At 47.8% G+C, this 19,820-nt stretch overlaps 1 protein-coding gene across 3 annotated transcripts in view; it reads left to right on the top strand.

Annotated features, from left to right (window-relative positions):
- NLRP12 (NLR family pyrin domain containing 12) overlaps nucleotides 1–10,318 on the top strand; it is a 31,224-nt gene extending 20,906 nt beyond the window's left edge. For 2 of the 3 annotated variants that reach the window (XM_070633351.1, XM_070633353.1), the window contains exons 6-10: nucleotides 384–554; nucleotides 1,326–1,496; nucleotides 6,361–6,531; nucleotides 8,553–8,723; nucleotides 9,373–10,318. In XM_070633351.1, coding sequence (XP_070489452.1) covers nucleotides 384–554; nucleotides 1,326–1,496; nucleotides 6,361–6,531; nucleotides 8,553–8,723; nucleotides 9,373–9,460 — 772 coding nt within the window. In that variant the 3' untranslated portion in view covers nucleotides 9,461–10,318. The remainder of the gene's footprint in view (nucleotides 1–383; nucleotides 555–1,325; nucleotides 1,497–6,360; nucleotides 6,532–8,552; nucleotides 8,724–9,372) is intronic. The other variant, XM_070633352.1, reaches the window with a different exon arrangement.
- Nucleotides 10,319–19,820: the final 9,502 nt, after the last annotated feature.

Here is a 19,820-nt window from a genome sequence, read left to right as displayed (position 1 = left end):
CTATTGTTCTCCTTAGGGTCGGTGAGCCTGAGATTCTGTGGCACGTGAAACCTACAACTGAGGCCTCATGGAAACTTGCTTGAGGTCACAGGGTTAGCGGGTGGTGGAGATGGATGCAAACAAAGGTTGTTGAGTTCTACAGACGCCACTCTCAAGTATCATGCCCTACTACCTCAAAGGTACCAACGCACATTGGATCGGAATTACTGACCCAATTGTCTTATTAGACAGGATGCTCCTTGCTGGAAATAGAGATCTTGTTTATCTCCGTAGCTTTCGTGACACGTGTAGGTTGGTGTTGGGTGATAAATAGGCCAGAGGATGAGCCATCAGGATCCAGAAAAGCAAGATGGCGCCCTCCTCAACGTCTCTTTCCTCCCGAGGTTGAGGAAGTGTCAGCTGGAGGCCGGGGCTTGCCGGGAGATCGCCTCCGTGCTCAGCACCAATCGACATCTGGTGGAGTTGGACCTGACGGGAAATGCGCTGGAGGATTTGGGTGCGAGGCTGCTGTGTGAAGGCTTGAGCAACCCGGTCTGTAGGCTGCAGATCTTGTGGTAAGTCCTACTTTACGTCTTTGTGAATCTGACTGCTGTACGTACCTCATTCACGTGGAGTCACAAAGTGGTTGTCTTTTTGAGACTGGCTTATTTCACCTAGTATCATGTTTTCAAGGTTCATCCATGACGTAGCATGTCTTAGAATTTCCTTCCTTCCTAAGACTGAATAACATCCAGTGAACATATACATTGCATTATGTTTATCCATTCATTCATCCATTCCTGGACACTTGGGTTGCTTCCACCTTTGGGCTATTTTGAATAATGCTATGAACATGAAAGTACAAATATTTCTTTGAGCCCCTACTCTCAATTCCTTTGGTTATACAACCAGAAGTGGAATGGATGGATCATATGGTCACTTTTAATTTTTGGCTGAACCGCCGTATTGTTTTCCACAGTGGCTGCACCATTTTACATTTCCACCAACAGTGCATAAAGTTTCCAATTTCTCTGCATCCTCACCCACACTTGTTATTTTCTGTTTTGTTTTGTTTTATAGTAGCCATCCTAATGTGTGTAAGGTGGTATCCCATCGTGGTTATGATTTTCATTTACCTAGTGACTAGTGAAGTTAAGCGTCTTTTCCTGTGATTTGTGGCCGTTGTATATCTTCTTTGGAGAAATGACTACTCAAGTCTTTGACCATTTTTTTAAATGAGCTGTTTGTTTGGAAATGCATTGCTTTTAAGATTGTGGGTAGGGAGGGTGAAATTAGCAACGTGTAGAAAACCCTCCATAATATGTGTTGAGTTGGATTTCCTGCAGGTTGAAGATTTGCCGTCTCACTGCTGCTGCCTGTGAAGACCTGGCCTCCACCCTCAGTGTGAACCAGAGCCTGGTGGAGCTGGACCTAAGTCTGAATGACCTGGGGGACGCCGGGGTGCTGCTGCTGTGTGAGGGCCTCAGACATCCCCAGTGCAAACTTCAGACCCTCCGGTGAGTAGCACATTGCTCACCATCCTAAGAGTCCAAACTCACAATCCTTGCCCTCCTGTCTGGGCTCCCTGGGGCCATGCTCCTTCCCCTCTTCTCTTAAACTCTAGCTGCATCAGCCTCCTTTCAAAGGTTTTTCTGCCCCAGGGCCTTTGCACAAGCAGCTCTTTCTTCCTGGAATGCTCTTCTGCTCTGCTGTCCCCTTTCTTACCCTGATAACATCTGTTTTATCTGTTAGAACTCAGAACAAATGTTTCTTCCCTGTGGATGCCTTTCCTAACCCCTAGATAAGGTCTGGGTTCCTAGTTTTAAGATCTTATTTGACCTTATACTTCTCCTCAGCATCGTTTAGCAACATTTGTAATTTGTCTGTATGTGTGTGGCATTTCAAAAGTGCAGGAGCCATATCAACTGTATATTCCAACGGCGAGTAGAAGACCTACGTGGCCTAGAGGTGCTTAGAAATACACGTACTTTATGGGGCCGGCCCGGTGGCGCAGCGGTTAAGTTCGCACCTTCCACTTTGGCAGCCCGGGGTTCACTGGTTCGGATCCCAGGTGCGGACATGGCACTACTTGGCACGCCATGCTGTGGTAGGCATCCCACGTATAAAGTGGAGGAAGGTGGGCACGGATGTTAGCTCAGGGTCAGTCTTCCTCAGCAAAAAGAGGAGGATTGGCAGCAGATGTTAGCTCAGGGCTAATCTTCCTCAAAAAAAAAAAAAAAATACGTGTACTTTTAAAGGAGTGAGCAGATGAATAAATGAATAAACCAAAGAAAATGCAGCAAGGCTGTCAGTTTTCAGAAAACTCTTTCCTTGTAGTCCCAAAGGAGAGTCTATTTTTTTTGTCTTACAGAAGCACCATCAATTATCTGATGTCATTCACTGTGGAATTTTTTTTGTTTTGGGATGTTCAGCCATGGTGTGACTTCTATTGGTTTTCTCCCCCCCATATTTTGAATTGAATGTAGTTATTTTACTTTATTTTATTTATTTTTTAAGATTGGCCCTGAGCTAACATCTGTTGCCAATCTTCTTTCTTTTCTTCTTCTTCTTCTCCCCAAAGCCCCCCAGTACATAGTTGTATATTCTAGTTGTGAGTGCTTCTGGCCGTGCTATGTGGGACGCCGCCTCGGCGTGGCCTGATGAGCGGTGCCATGTCCGCGCCCAGGATCCGAACCAGCGAAACCCTGAGCCTCTGAAGCAGAGCAAGTGAACTTAACCACTCGGCCATGGGGCCAGCTCTATTGCATTTTTTTTTTTTGAGGAAGATCAGCCCTGAGCTAACTGCTGCCAATCCTCCTCTTTTTGCTGAGGAAGACTGGCCCTGAGCTAACATCCATGCCCATCTTCCTCTACTTTATACGTGGGACGCCTACCACAGCATGGCGTGCCAAGCGATGCCATGTCCACACCCGGGATCCGAACCAGTGAAACCTGGGCCACCGAAGTGGAACTGCGAACTTAACCGCTGTGCCATGGGGCCAGCCCTGATTGCTTTTTTTATGTTTAGAAAATTAGGATAAATCTGTGCCCCATTTTTTCACCGTCTTCTCCCTACTGCACCCTCAAAACATTTTCTTTTGGGGCTGTACATACACATAGTTAGAGTGTTCCTAATTCTCAGTTGGTACCACAATGTCCTTGTGGACCCACACATGCCTGTTTCATTTTTGTCTCCTCCATTGCCCTCCCCATCTCCCACCTGTGGGGCCTCATGTGTTTATTTTACATAAATGATACATCTCATCAACCTCTCTTTGTTTTTCACTTACCTTTATACATTCAGGGTCTGTTCATGCTGGTATAAACATATCTAATTCATTCCTTTAAACCAACCTGTATTCCATAACTTGCATGTACCAATGTTACCAATCCATCTCGTCATTCAGACATTGGGTTGTCCCCAGCTCTTTGCTGTCATGTGCGGTGTTGTGATGTACATTCTTGAACTTATCTCTTTCTGAACCCTTTTAAGATCCCCCCAAGGGACAGAACTGCAGGATCAGACTGCATCTGCATACCGGATATCCCAAAATAACTCCAGAAAGATGCAGCTGTTTACACTTCCACCAGCAATTTAGGAAAGCTCCTTTTTCTCCCGTATCTTTATGGTCATTCCGCTTTCTATTTTTAAAATTCTGGTGGGTGCAAGATGTTCTTAAATTGTATTTTTCTGATAATGAGTGAGATTGAGCATCTCTTCCTGTGCTTACTAGCTTTTTGCATTTCCCCATTCTGCGAATTGCTTATTCATGTAATTTATAGTCACATGCCGCATAACGACTTTTCGGTCACCGATGGACCGCTTGTACAACGGTGGTCCCATCAGATTAGCACCATAGAGCCTAGGTGTGAAGTAGGCTGTACCATCTAGGTTTGTCTAAGTGCACGCTGTGATGTTTGCACAAAGATGAAATCACCTAACAATGCATTTCTCAGAACGTATGTCCGTCGTTAAGAGACTCATGACTGTATTTATTTCTTTAAGATGTGTTCTATGTCTGTCTTGCCGATTTACAGATGTTCCCTAAATATTTTAGATATTAATCCTGTGTTGACAGCATACTTTGGAAATGTCTTCTCCACAGGTCATCAATCTGTCAAATTGCCCATGGATTCTTTTCTCAAACAGAAATCTTTATGTTTTGAGGTCAAATCCGGACGTACTTTTATGGTTTATATTTTTGTGACATGTCTAAGAAATTCCTTGCCAATACGATGTCAAAGATATACTCAATTTCTTCCTTATGTTTATGTGTGTCGGCAGGTGGGGTTCAATTTATTTTTCTCCGATTTTTGTGGCACCCTTTAATAAAGAACCCATGCTTTCCTTGCTGATTTGTAAGGCCAACTCTATTGTAAGCCACTTTCCCACTTTGTCTTTGACTCTCTCTTTTCCGTTTGTCTCCATTCCTTTTCCAGTTTTCCGCTGTTGTGATTGCTGTAGTTTGTAATATGCCCTACTGTTAGGAAGATTCTGTCTTTTGCATTTTTTTTTGCAAATTTTCATAGTTATTCATACACATTTATTCTTCCGTGCAAATGTGAGAATGCGTTGGTCCAGGTCCCCCAACGTGGCTCTCGTTGGCTGAGACTGAGTCCTTTCGTTTTGTCCTGTGGCAGTAGGTCTGCCAGATCTTCAGGTTTACATAGAACCTACTTGTCACCAGAGGACACCGACACACTTAAGGAAAAAGGAGTTCAGGTTTTCACGTAGGGGCAGCTACATCTAGGGACACAAAGGAATCTCTGAAAATCAGAAAAAAAAATACTATTTAATAGAATAGCACTTTTGGCTCTCTTAAGCTCCCAAATGCTCTTCCAGTTGCAATGGCAGCCACATTAACTGCATGGACGGTGGTTAAGCAAGACACACATCAAGGACATACACCAGGGGCTGGCCCAGTGGTGTTCACTGGTTTGGATCCTGGGCACAGACCTACACATGACGGATCAAGCCATGCTTTGGCAGGTGTCCCACATATAAAATAGAGGAAGATGGGCACAGATGTTAGCTCAGGGCCAATCTTCCTCAAAGAAAAAAAAAAAAGCACCCCAGACCAGGTGGCTTAAACCACATAACCTCATATGCTCACAGTTCTGGAGGCTAGAAGTCCAAGATCTAGGTGTCAGCAGGGTTGTCTCCTGAGGCCTCTCTCCTTGGCTTGAGGAGGCTGCCTTCTCGCTGTTCCCTCACATGGCCTTTCCTCTGCACACACGTCTTGTGTCTCTTTGTGCCTCCAGATTTCCTCTTCCTATAAGGATACCAGTCACATCGGATTAGGGAGTGCCGTAACGGCCTCATTTTAACTTAATGCCCTCTTTCAAGGCCCTGTCTCCAAACACACTCATAGGCCATATTCTGAAGTCCTGGAAGGTGGGGCTTTAACATATGAATTTGGAGAGGGCACAGGTCAGCCCATCACAGGGTCGTGGCAGATGTCATTAGTCCAGATGAGGTCATCCCGGAGTAGGGTGGGCCCCTAAGCCAAGATGACTGGCGTCCTCATAAGGAAATTTGGACACACACACACAGACACACACACACACATTGAGAATGCCATGTGACAATTAAGGCAGAGATCAAGATGATGCTCCTAGGGGCTGGCCCAGTGGCATAGTGGTTGAGTTTGCGCACTCTGCTTTGGCGGCTCAGGGTTCACTGGTTCGAATCCCAGGCACGGACCTACACACTGCTTTTCAGGCCATGCTGTGGCAGGTGTCCCACATATTAAATATAAGAAGATGGACATGAATATTAGCTCAGTGACAATCTCCCTCAAGCAAAAAAACAGGAAGATCGGCAACAGATGTTACCTCAGGGCCTATCTTCCTCACCAAAAAAAAAAAAAAAAAAAAAATTGCTTCTGCAAGCCGGAGAATGCCAAAGACTGCCAGCAAACCACCAGAGGAGAGGCAGGGAACAGAATTTCCCTCACAGCCCTCCCAGGGAACCAACCTGCAACACCCTGATCTCGGACATCCAGCCTCCAGAGGTGCAAGACCACACGTTTCTGTTGTTGAAACCCCCAGTGTGTGGTAGTTGTTACAGCAGCTCCAGGAAACTAATATACTTGGCTTGGACCAAGTGCCCAATAGAGAGTAAATATTATTTTTTATTCTTTCTTTGTACTCTTCTTCCTGTTTCTTCCTTTTACCCCCGTTTCCTTGTTACTTCTCTCTTCCTTCCTTCTTCCTATCTGCCCAATCCTTTCTTCTTCCTCCTCTTTTTCTCTCTGCCGGGTGAAGATGGGGTCTGACAATGGCTCTCTGCGCCCAGCCCAGGCCTGGCGCATGAGCCTCGCCCGGCGGTGTCTGCAGGAGGAGTGTGTCAGCTCTGCTCTGTGCATCCTGTCTTTCCAGGTTGGGCATTTGCCAGCTCAGCTCCGCAGCCTGTGAGGGTCTCTCTGCCGTCCTCCAGGTCAACCCCCACCTCCGGGAGCTGGATCTGAGTTTCAATGACCTGGGAGACCGGGGCGTATGGTTGCTGTGTGAGGGGCTGCGGCACCCCACCTGCAGACTCCAGAAACTCTGGTGAGTCTGGGCGTCAGGCCTGGTGGCAACGGAAGTCCCTGGGGGGGGGGGGGAGCATCTTCTTGTCCTTGTTCTTTTCCCTTTGAAGGGTTATCTCTCCATCACTTTGGAGGGTACCAGGATCCTAGATGTGGAAAGAAGCACTGTGCAAACAAGTCGTAGGATAATTCCTGCTCTGTGGGAATACAAACACAGAGGCTTCATTTTTCCTCACTCACTGCCTCTGAACATTTTCTGTAACGCTCCCCTTTTCCCTTGGCATTTGCCTGGAAAGATTCATAGCTTCTCGGCAACGTTTATATAATAAAAATTCAGTCTAGCCCAGTGTAAATGCCAGTCAAACGTGAATTATTACTTCCTCCTTCTCCTTTCTCCCAGTACCAGCCTGGCCCCCCACCTGAATGACTTAGAATGAGGTGAGGCACATCTCATATATCGTCTTCCATTTCTGAGTCTTTTGCTTATCTGGGAATTCAGCTGGGGGCTTAGGGGCAGCATCTCTCCCTTAATTGGTGTTGCCAGGGTCCCTCTGGGATGTAAATACCCCCTTATCTGGGAGACATCAAAATGCTACCTTTGGGGCTGGCCCAGTGCCATAGTGGTTAAGTTTGCATGTTCCGCTTCAGCAGCCTGGGGTTTGCCAGTTCAAATTCTGGGCACAGACCTAAACACCACTCATCAAGCCATGTGTGCTGGCGTGGCATCCCACATACAGAAACTAAAAGGACTTACAGCTAGGATAAACAACTATGCACTGGGGCTTTGGGGAGGAAAAAACTCCAGAAAGATTGGCAACAGATGTTAGATCAGGGTCAATCTTCCTCAACAAACAAAACAAAACAAAAAAAGCCACCTCACTCAGGGGCATGTATGTGAGTTCTTATGGGGACCCCATAGGAGGTGCCTCCACTGCCTAGTCTCCAGAGGTGGAATAATTAACCTGGGTCAACCTCCTTGCACAACCCCCTCCCCAGCTAATACCATCAGTTTTGACTCCTGACCATTCTGTCCTGGGATGTGGGTAGTTGTATGTCACCAAGCGGGTTTTTTCTCTTGCTTCTTAAGTCCTGAACTGTTGTCTTGACCTCATTTTAGAAGCTGGCATTTATTGCCTTACAGCCTCAGCCAGACTAAGATTACAATATTTCCATTGAACATCCCGGCTACGATAGGACTTCTTTCCAAAGGTTGCTGTGAGGAATAAATGAGAAAGTCAGCACAAAGCCCTTAGCAAGGTGCTTGGCACACAGTCGGTACTCAAGAAATGCTACTTCTTATTTTTCTTGTAACAGCCGAGAATATAGGAAAGAAACATGACTGGAGACAGAATAGAAATCAGAGAGAATCAGGTGGGATACTGCCAAGGCAGGTGGCAGCCCAATTGCTATTGGCTTCTGCAAAAAAGGATTGATTGAGTTGTGCAAGTAAAAATTCATGCTTCAGGCATGGCTTGATCCAGGCATTTGGATTCTTGATCTCCATTATCTTGTATGCTTACCGCTGTTGTGGCTCCATTCTCAATGAAGGTGAGCCTTGACCCTGCTTGGTGGCAAAATGTCTGCAGTTCTTGCCAGGCCCAAATTCTGAAAGAAAATACTCCAGGAAAAGTCTGGTTCTGATTCATGGCTTTGGGTGGCTCCTGTGCCCAATTGGAACCATTGATGGTGGCTGGGGATGGGCAAACCGACCAACTTAGGCCTTCAGGACAGCCTTAACTCCAGATGGACTGAGACTGGGGTCTCAGGGAGAAATTGCAGTGGAATTCCCAGAAGGGGAAAGAGAGAATTGGCTGTCAAATCAGCAGGGATCCCGCAGAGATGGAGCCATGAGCCGAGGAGCGTCTGGAAACGCCTCTCTTCCGTGCTTCCCATCCCCACGTGGCCCTGAGCCTGGACTGGTTTGGTTCTACTCTGCTTTCTCTTGAACGGGTCCCCTGAAAACGTCCCCCCGACTCCCTACGAAGATGAGACCTTCCCCAAGCAGCCCCCGCTGTGGCTTCAAGCAGACTTTCTCTTCCACAGGCTGGACAGCTGTGGTCTCACCGCCAAAGCCTGTGAGGCCCTTTCTTGCAGCCTGGGGGTCAACCGGACCCTGAGGGAGCTGTACCTGACCCACAACGCCCTGGGCGACACCGGCGTCAGGCTGCTCTGCAAGAGGCTGAGTCATGCCGGCTGCCCACTGCGAGTCCTCTGGTGAGAGACGGTCCCTGGTCCTGGAGAAGGCGAGACGAGGGGCTCGCAGTTGGGAGTGGAGGTCAATGATTGAGACACCCCCGGTGCCCCCAGTCGGAACAGGCAAATAATCTATAAGATTCGGGGGTATTTCATTCGTCCACACTCACGGACACAATTGGTGCGGAAGACACAGGAAGCCTGACTTTACCCCTTGAGAGATACCGATCCCACCTACCGGCCGTGTCACCCGGTTCATTTCCTGTCTGTTTCCTACCCTGTCCAAAGGGGCCATCGTAGCTTAGTGAGAACCTGGGGTTCCTCTGCCTGGGCTCGACTTCCAATCCCATCCCTCATCAACCCTGGGATACATTTTTGCAGGTTATTCGACCTCACGGTGCCTCAGTATCCCTATCTGTAAAATGAGGAAAATAGTCACTTCTTCATAAGACTGTTAAAAACTGAAAATTCAATGAGTTGACACAGGCGGGGGACTGAAAATTGCACTGAGAGTGGCTTAGAGTAAACTCATTTCCCGTCGGGGTTTGGTTCCCGATGGAGAACTCGACAGTGGGATGGCTTTAACAGGCGAGCCGCACGGTGAGGCTGACACGTCCGCTGAGGGCCACGATAGTGGCCTGGAATGAGATTTCCCACTCTGTGTCCCCAGGTTGTTTGGAATGGCCCTGAATCCAATGACCCACAGAAGACTAGCAGCACTTCGCGTCGCCAAACCTTCCTTGGACCTTGGCTGCTGAGTGGTCCTGTCTGCTGGTCCTTCTCTGGAAGTCGGGGCGCAGGAAGGTCACCCCAGAGCCTGCCGGTCGACACCACGCTCAGGCTCCTGATCTCCCGAAGAGACAAACTCACGAGCGGAATGAAGGCTTTCTGCTTGGGGTCTCTGGGATCAACGTGCAGTGGAGCGGGCAGCTGGAGTTTGGGGAATGTTGGGGCCGTGCAGGAAGCTTAGGGCGGGGGTCCTGGGTGCTTCTAGAGCAGGGGTTCCCAACCTAGGGTGAGTGTGTGTCCCCACCCCCAACCCCTGGCCCAGGGGTCCCCCCAGACATCCTACAATGCGCAGGAGAGCCCCACAACAAAGTCTTTAGCTGAAAACGTCAATCGTGCCAAAGTTGAGAAACTCCGTTCTCAGAGATCAATCGTGCAATACGGTTTGGGAGGCTGGGGGACCTTAGGGTGCTTGCTGTGCCAACGAGCCTTGCCATCTTGTTCTGTGCCGTGAATCTGTCTCCTGGCCGGAGCCCGTCAGGCCACGGCTGGACCCCTGCCACGGTTAGCCAACCGTGGGCTGGCCAGTCATCTACAGCTATCACGCTTTGGGTGAAGACAGGAACCAAAGCAGAATTTGATCCCTGGGGGTTTGAACTAGGAAAGCGACGGCTGGGAAACTTCCCAAGAAGGCCGCGAGCACTTCCTGCCGACGCCGTCAATGGAGAGGACTGGAAAGACCAGAACTTCCTAGGAAGCAGAGGAAATGGTCAAGATGAGAAATGAGGGTGACCTTGTAACCCAGGAAAGGAAGGACAAGGAAAGAACTCCAATTCTGAAGACATCATTCCTGTGGCCGTCAATAAATGTTCCACGAATAATCACATTAACCTTTTCTTCCTTGAAATCCAGTCCTTTACTGAATCCTCTTGCCTCACCCGCCCTCCAAGCCCCATTTCTCAGCTGCTCCTGAATGAACCCACCCACCTCAGGAGCCCTATTGATCGTGACCAGGCCCTTCGAAGCTGACTGAACAGGGACCAAGGTGACCCCCTGTTATCTAAGCCTCGGCTGCCTCGTTAAGACGAGTGCCAATCAAATCTGGGGGCACATTTTGGGAGTGTGAGTGCTGGTACAGGGATGCGTGGGGAAACAGGGTGGAGCCGCCACGTGGGTCCAGGACCAGGGAAGTCTGTTCCAGGAAGAGGGAGGGGATTCCTGTGTTGATGGCTTCAGGGTGAAAGGAGCAAGACGTAACTCCCTGACTGTGCTGGCTCCTTCCTGTTCCTGCTCACTGAAGGCTCAGGAGCTGCCATGGTTTGGGGAGGCCCACTGGGCACAGCCCTCCAGGACCCATGGGACATGGTGAGCACTGTGTCTTCCTGGTTGAAACTGACATGAAATCTCCCGGCCGCTCCCAAGAGTACTCCAAGGCCCAGCAGCCAGGAGCTTCCATGGATTTCTTCCAAGGGATCCCCTTGCCCTTCAATTGGCCAAGGTGGCGGAAATACAGTGTAAGCAAATAGTCATGGAAGACGGCCCAATCTAGGGCCCGCCCCGTGGCCGCATGGTTTCCGCTTGGGCAGCCCAGGGTTTCTGCTGGTTGGGATCCTGGGTGTGCACATGGCACTGCTCGTCAAGCCACGCCGAGATGGGTCTGCCGGCCACAGTTAGAGGGCCCCAGAACTATTAGATCCAACTATGTGCTGGGGGGATTCGGGAAGAAAAACCAGCAAGAAAGGCTAATTCTTAAAGGTCTTTTTTTTTCCCTTTTCCTCCCCAAACGACCCCCACACCGCCCCCCCTGGGTACGTAGTTGTTAGTTGTGGCATGTGTAACTCTGCCTCAGTGTTGCCGGATGAGCAGTGCCATGTCGGTGCCCAGGATCCGAACAGGTGAAAGCCTGGAACGCTGAAGCGGAGCGCGCCAACTTGGCCACTCGGCTCCGGGACGGGCCTGTGAAGAGGCTCTCATCACTGATGACATCGCCTCCTCCCCTTTCAGAATCTTGACCCTCCCACATGGAAATCATCCACAGCCTTCTGTTCCCAGTCTCAGTATTGAGATGGGTGGAGCATGCAAAGCTCCTTCTTGAAGATCTTTATCTGCACAAGTGAAAGCAAAAGCGCTGTTTCCCAGGACACGGGAAAAATACCCTTCAAACGTTGGGTTCAAATTGGGAGTGTGGAGAATATTCCTAGGACCCCGAAGCAGGTTGGGTTAGGGCCAGCCATTACTTTTCTCAGCCCAAATTAGTCCCAGGAGGATACCGTCTGCGAACCCTCATCAGCCCAAATACTCTGGGAAGGGAACGTTTCTGCCCCGTTTGAGTAACAGAAAGCAGGGACTAGGATCTCCGTGACGCCCAGGACCCAGCCCAGTCCTTCCCTCGCCACAGTCTGTACGCAACCCTGAACTCCCAGGAACCCTCCACTTTCATCCACTGGCCTCATGTAGCCCAGTCACTCGCAAATGTACACGCAAGCATGACACGGGAACACAATTTCCATGGTTTATTTTGCAAACTGGTACTTTAAATTCCCTCAATTGAAATGCTCGAGTACACGCTGGCCTTATGGCCGGATTTTGGAAACACGTGCTATGGTATATCTTGTAGAATGTAAGACTCTTAAGGTAAGTCAAGAGTGGTCCCTACTCATTTCCGTTTGGTGGCACGGGGAAATGCAAAGGACAGGACACGGCCTCTTGGATTCTACGGGAGGAAAAAACTCAGCTCAGGGCTGAACTGAGATCCTTGGTCACTGACCATCTATCTCCCCTGGATGGTACAAAGTCCCTATCAGGGCAAACTAGAGACAGGGGAGATGAGATGGTCGTCACCTCAGATGAGGGCACGCTGGAGCCTGGAGATGCACTGGAAGCTGTGGCTCCAGTCCGGCATCTGTGGATGAAAAGTGCGGGAACAGTGGAGCCGAACTGTTATTGTAGCTCTCAAAACTCCTCGTTTCCCAAACCAGCTCCTGAGATGCTCTCCTCAAACGGGGACACACAAAATGAAAGCACTTTCCTGTCACGAACACGGCAAGCGCCCCCATTTTGAGTCTCACAGCCTGAGCGCTTGGAACCGGTTCCTGGTTGTAGAAGGAGCTGAAGACCTTTGAACCCTCACGAGGTGAGGGTTCCACTCAAGAGTTGGATTCTAGAAATTGCTATAGATTTACTCATGCCAACAAGTAGAAATCATGACACTATCGACCCAGGGCCACAGAAACCTTTCTAAAGACAGGGAAGGAACGCACGTCAGTTGCACGGTATTGTGCAAACGGCTCTGTGGTTCGAGCTGGTACCGACCTTCCATTCCCCATTTCAGAGTCTCTCCCCATCAGCAAGCACTTCGGCTGTGTGACTGCGGTGGCGAGTCCAGGCATCCCTCAAGTGCACGAGCCTTTTGCAGTGTTACCTGGAGTCTCCAGCCAGCCTTCCGGCATCTTAGAGGACAACATCCATGCTGAACAAACCATTTCCTGTTCCTGACAAATTTCCCCATGGCTATCAGGATGCCAGAGATTGATAACCCCTGACAAAGTCACCACAGCAGGGTAGTGATATTCTAGAACAGCTTGGGTTCCGTGGAGGGTGCCCACCGGCGACACTCAAATGTCGCAGCACTTTCCATCCCGATGTTCGAAGAGTGCTTCCACATTTGAGTCCCGCAGGCTGAGCAGCTGACCCGGGACCTTTGCCCAGAGGAAGCCTGGACTGGACACGGCCAGATCCAAGCCCTGTCCTAGCTACCCCAAGGCTTGGCAAGGACCATTTAGCATCTGCCAACTAGAAGGTACTTTCTCAACCGGTAACACTCAAAAAATGGCGGCACTTCCCTACGTAGCACAGAAAGTGCCCCCACAGTTTGAGTAGCACAAGTTGAGTAATTCCACACAAGAGACTCCCCATCGCCGACTGAAGGACTTACCAGACAAAGGAACGCTTGCAAATGATTACCGTAAATCTGCCTTAATCCTAAAATAGGGAGACTGGAAAAGGTTAAAAGAAAATTCGATCATGGAAATTAGGCTCACATTCATCACCACCATAGGTAACAGAAAAGAAAGACTTTCCAGCGGATAATGAGATTTCACTGCATATACCCACGTCACCAAACTAAGAACTTAAATTACCGCTTTGGTTTGGTTACCTGGAGCCTATCAAGTGACTCCGTTTGGCGCCTGTTTTGTTTCGACGTCCCAAACCAGAGAAAAATGGCTGACTCAAAAGACGTACCTCGTTATTACCCCACGAAGGACGTAGGAAGACTAAGGGTTCCTTCGCCCCTCAAGGTATCCTTGGAAAGAGAACCCGACGCCACCCAGGAGCTTCTGGATGCAGGAAGCCGAGACAGCGGTGCAGAGAGCCGTTTGCATATAGGAGTTTGTAACACGTTAGATGACGGGAGTTCAGAGTGAAACGAGGTGTGAGGGAGGAAAGCATTGAATGAAATTTCAGAAGCCAGAAAGCGCAAGGAAACCTCTTAAGGATGGAGGTAAAGGAGATACCATGCAGACGATACTTACGCAGTGCGCGGAGGGAAAAGCTTGAGGTCCCACCGCGTCTCTTTCCTGGCAAGGAAGAAACGAGCGCTGCTGGGCTCTTATATAAGCTGAAGACCCATTCACCCCAGACTCAGGGCAAGACCACTCCCCTCTATTTTGTCTCCGCCCAGACCCACCCTGCTTCCTTTGATCGTCTTGGACACACCCTCACGTAGTTTCTAAACTCTTGACTCTTTCATTGTTTTTATCCCCAGAACAAAATAATTTTGATCAATCAACCTGGAAAATCCAGAGATGTGCCCAGAAGAAAGTAATCTCATCTCCTGGGGGTTCCATTATTCATTCAACAACCATTGACATAGAGTATTTTTTTATTACATCTATTGAGCGAATAAGGCCCACCAGGCACTTCGCTAGTTCCTGGGGCTAGAGGGGTGAATAAGATCGTGGATTTTATAGTCTAGAACAGTGGTGGCTTTTTTTCCCCTCCCAGGGGATAGTTGGTAATGTCTGGAGAACTTTTCGCTTGTCCCAAGTGCCATGGAGGAGAGGACTGCTGCCAGCGGTCAGTGGAGAGAGGCCAGGGCTGCTGTAAACATCCTACAGCGTGGGACAGCCCCTGCTCATAAAGAATAGTCCCGGCCCCAAATGTGGATACTGCCGGAGCTGAGGGATCCTGGCCTAGCGGCAGGGTGACAGGGAGGGGAAACACACACACACATATATGTATAATTGCTGCTCATAGTATTTAATCACAATCTCTTTACATATTCACATAAACATTTATGTTGAGAACACGCTTCTGTGTTCTTTAAAGTCAATAGTCTATTAAAAAGTATTTAAAATGTGTTTTAACAACCATAAATATTAGAATACCATTTCTCAGCCTGCTTTTGATATCTTTTGAAAAGGTGCAGTTTTACTTAATTTGTGCATATTTTCGCGGTCTGAGGCCTTGCTGTAACTCTCCCTATGACTAACCGTTGAGAAGAAGTAACTGGAGTTCATGAGATGTAGTAAAAATGGTTAGATAAATTTGGGAAACTGTGTCAATAAAATAGAAACGTCTGGAAATAAAGTGTGTTTTCATGGTTGAATGGCAATGCAGAGTATGCTTTTACCTAATTTCATTAATCCCCTTCCCGTGAGACGTTTTCCATTTCTATAAATTTAGGGTGTTTTTTTTCATAGTGCTGCAATGAACATTTTTAGAGCAACTGTGGTCAGAGTGGAGGCGTTTATTTCTCATGTCGTCTATAAATCCATATTAACCCTCCAAATATTATCGGCATCCTAAGGATGAAAGAACTGAGGTGAAGTCATCTGCCCAAGGAAACATGGCCAGAAGCAATGAGTGGATGGAACCCGGGTCTGGAAGTTCAGGCTCCAAATTCTTTCCGTGGTCCTTCTCAGGGTTGCTGGAGGGCAGGGCTGGTGACCTGGCACTTGCTTGGCCACTCAGATGCAAATCTGCCCTGTCTGCTCCTCTCCCTCTGCACCTGGACCCTCTGAGAGTACCCGCACTCAGCACCTCCTTCCCATCACTTTATTTCTTTCTCAGCCCATGGCAGCGCTCTCTTCCTGCCCTTCGCCCCCGTGTAGGACATTCACGGCTGGTTCCTACCTGTCTTGCCTCTCTTATGTCAACCTCCAAAACGAGAAACCAGCATAAGAGGCAAAGCATTTATTTGGGATAGCAGAATTGCAATGTGGGAAGCATGGATTCAGGAAAGCTAAATAGTGTCCCAGTTACAGGAGAGGGGCTTAGGGTTTTTGTGAGAAAAAGGGAGGAAGATGAGGTAAGTTGTATGAAAGGAGAGTTCATTGAGTTCGTTGGTGCTACATGAGTAAGGCTCGGTTTGTACTTCACAGATTGGCCCGAGATTCAGTCATCGGGCAAAAGCCTAGACTTGTAGGTCATTGATTGGTTAGCAATCCAGACATCAGCAAAGTCCAGTTCCGTCACTTCTTACAGACAGGATATTCTTGTCGACACTGACTTCTTGGAATGTTGGAGGTTTGGTCCAGTCTGGAAGATGAAAAAACAAGAAGTGCAGGCAATTCCTCTGGAATGCTGCTCTGGCTCTATTTTAATATGGCTGCACTGATGTCATCTTTCACACACGCTAAAGGTCACCTTCTCTAGGTGGGCCCCCCTCAAACCTCCAGGTTAGGTCCTTAATAGCATCCTGCCTCCTTTTTTGATTGCACACTTCATGTGCGTAGCCGTTCTCTGTTTATTTGACTAATAACTTGCTTATCAGTTCTCAATTATTTGTCACAGTTGTTTTTCTTTGTTTCAACCCATTTATTTTATAGATGATAACACTCAGTCACAGAGGTGTTAACTGAGACATCTAGGGTGAGAATCAGGTCTCGCGCTCCCCTTCCCCCACCTTTATTGAGGGATAATTTCTTTGTCATACTTTTTTGATTTTTCTGTTACTTGTCTCTCGAGCTCAGCTCCTGAGGGGACAATGGCTTGTCTGTCTTGTTCACCTTGTCCCCCACCCCCAAAACCTGTCTTGGACCTGGCACATAGCAAAGAGGCAAAGAGCGTGTTGTTTAAGTGTGGAAAACTTAATGAATACAATTGAATTTAAGCAACTTTAAACAAAGACTATACTCAAAGATGACTTTAAGTAAATTGAAAGTAAAAGACCCACTTTGGTATTTTTTCACTAATTCCTAACATTTGTGGAATGACGGTGTAAGATGATGAGCACCTGAAACTTTCATTATTGAGTTGACAACAAGGTGCTTGGTCTAGGTTTTGCTATTTTGGACATTAAACATGCCTATTTAAAGTCTCAGGTTAATATCTCTATTAACTATTTTTTCCCCAATATTTTGCTTTCTTTTTTCCAGCTTTATTGAGGTATAGTTGTATAATTAATTTATTAACTGTTAATTAACATTCAAGTCTTAAGTTAATATCTTTGCTGTTTAATGAGGTTTTTTTTTTTTGGATTCATGATGGAAAAATCAGAAATCCCAAAGATTTAAGAAATGAGATTCGTTAGCCTGAGGTGGTTGGGGGAGGTGGGGAATAGACGGAAGAAGCTTTGCCTGGTCAGGAATTCTTCCTGTAGCATTGAAAGGTCTTCATTTGCAAATCACCCGATCTTGTTGTCATTATAATCATCCTGGCCTCTCCACCATCCCCACCCAATCCTTAGCATTATCTGGATGCTCTCCATACCAATGGGAATAGTTTCATTTGCAAAGATCCCGACAGTTTTTGAAATCCTTTTAGGTACAGTATTCAATCCTCTAATTCCATCATTGTATCGTCCACATTTATCTACAGCCTGGGGGTGAGTGGGTGATAATCTTCTTTATGACATTAAGGGAATCCTGCCATTTTATCTAAATTTACTGTTTGGGGATGAGGTTAAAGTGAAAAAGTGGGGGAAGGATTCTTTCCAGACTGGATGAAATGCTTCTCAAGGGCACTTGGGAGTCAGGGGTGTCTGTGTGCCGGACACCTCCAAGACGTAATACACATCATTTAATATGTACTGAACACCTAAATTGTGCTGTCCTCAGTCCAAATCCTCAGTCTTAAGTGCTGGGGATAAAATGATGTATAAGAAAGACGGAAAGAAAACCCTGAGCTGTGTGGAGCTCACATTCTAGCGGGGAAGAGAGTTGACGATAAGCATAATGAACCAATAAAGAACGCAGTTAGGTTAGAACGTGACAGGCAATGTCAAAGGACTAGAGCAGGATTTTGAGAGGGATGGGACGATGCTCACACAATACGTAGAGGGTCTACTGGTCTGGGATTTTCCAGCCACGTAACAGCTCAACTCCCTGACTTCAGGCAAGTCTGGGTCAACAATGCCTCCTCATGGACCCTTCCTCCCACCAGGTTTTCTAAAATAGCAGTTGCTGATGCTCTCCTCCCTGCTGGGTCTTTAATATTTAACGGGTATCACTGGCTGACATTGTATTACAAACTCACTTGCTCATTTTTTTTTTTAATTTTTCCTTTTTCTCCCCAAAGCCCCCCGGTACGTAGTTGTGTATTTTTAGTTGTGGGTCCTTCTAGTTGAGGCATGTGGGACGCCGCCTCAGTTTCTAGCCTAGGGAAAGATGCTTATCCTTAAGGAAATGCCAACGTGGGGGGAAGCTGCACCTTTATCTTAAGGGCATCTGTTCTTGCCATAGGAAATGTTTAAAGCAGATATACAATGGATGCTCCACAGCCATGTCAGGCCCTTTTGGAAAAAACAGAGTCAGGCCGAATTAGGTTTACACCAAATGGCTTCCTCATATACTCCAATATATCCTATTGCTTGCCATTTCTATTTGTCACCAGCAACGGTCTGGCTTCCAAGGTCACTCAAGGTCCCTAGTGTTCTCTCGGATTCGTCTGCTGAAAGCTGGGGGTGCTTCGCTGCCGGGGGTGGTGAGGTCTGCACAGACTTTTCTGTGAATCTCCAGGCCCCTTCTCTTCGCTTGCTGGGCTCCAGCCTCAATGACTTATGCACTTTCCCATCCTTCAAACCTCCTCCGAAACATCCCTAATTAGAACTTCCAGGACCTCAAGGTCCTAGTGATGAGGATTTTTAGGCTGCTTAATTTTAAAATGGCTTATGATGAGGATTTTTAGGCTGGTTACTTTTAAAACTACAGATGAGAAGCAGGCTCCGAGGACTGGAATTTTGCTTGCCCTTCTGAGAGACATTTGCGTTTGTGAAGGAAGGGGGGGTGACCTTGTAGGGACCTGAAATTGGCCACCCCAGGATGTGTCTCTTTGGCATCAGGATTGTTTTGGGCTGATTGCTTTCCATAAACTGGGACAGGGAAGGAGGCTCTGGGGAATGGAACTTGCCCTTGTTGGGACACATTTACATTTGTAAGGTAAATCTCTATCTGTAAAAGGTGCCTCCCTCTCTGTACCAGGAAGAAGAGGAGAGATGACCTTGTCCCTAGAAGCTCTTAATGGGGAAGGCAAGAACTTAAGTTGGTTGCTGTCTGGCAATCTCATGTAACTGGTTTAGGGTGGTGGCGTCTAACCTTTCTAACCTTTACTTAATCCGATTTGATTCTTGTCTAAAAGTCATGGGATCACTCAATGATCAGACCCCACCTGCACTGATACCATTTTAACTTTTTTTTCATGTTCTTTCCTTTGTCTTGTAAAGAGATGAATCATATACCTATGCCTTGAATTTAGCCCTAACCCTCAACTCGGGGCAGCAGCAGGAGCTCTGACTGCCCGTGGGTCCTGTCCCCACACACCAGCTCTGCCTGCCCATGGGCTCTGTCCCCATGCCAGCGGGGGCAGCAGAAGCGGCGGCAGCAGAAGCTCTGACTGCCCATGGGTCCTGTCCCCATGCTATTCCACACTATTCTCTAAATAAAAGAGCACTACTGCCAGATCTTGAGAGTCTAAGAAATCTTTCTTTCGACTCCTCGGCTCACCAACCCCGCATCACTAGCACGCCCCCCCATCGCCTTACGCTGCTTCATTTTTCCCAATAAGCCTCATCATCATCTGACATGTTATACATTTTTGTCTGTCTTTGCCAATGTTGGGCTTTACTTGAGTCCTGAAACCAAGGATGGTGAAGAAATCTCCCTCCCCTTTTTTGCCTTCCAGGAAAGGGCTTACTGCAACCAATACCCCCTCCACGTGTCCAGGTGACTCTGCTGTTTACCTGTGACAAGGCCAGACTCTGACCTTTGCCCTTTTTACTGGAACCTGCAGACAAGAGCCTCAGACTCTCCGGTCTTTGTCTCCAAAATGCTTATCGGAAATCAGAATCCTGAAACTAGAGAGAGAAACCGTCCTGAGCAGCGACCTCCCTGATTTGCAAGGATCCCAGCTGTTATCACCTCATCTGTCTGCTTCTCCCTAAAGTGTTCTAAG

The sequence above is a fragment of the Equus przewalskii genome, chromosome 9, assembly GCF_037783145.1.
Source record: "Equus przewalskii isolate Varuska chromosome 9, EquPr2, whole genome shotgun sequence".
Classification (NCBI taxonomy): Eukaryota; Metazoa; Chordata; class Mammalia; order Perissodactyla; family Equidae; genus Equus; species Equus przewalskii.
This window is presented reverse-complemented; position numbering and strand designations above follow the sequence as displayed.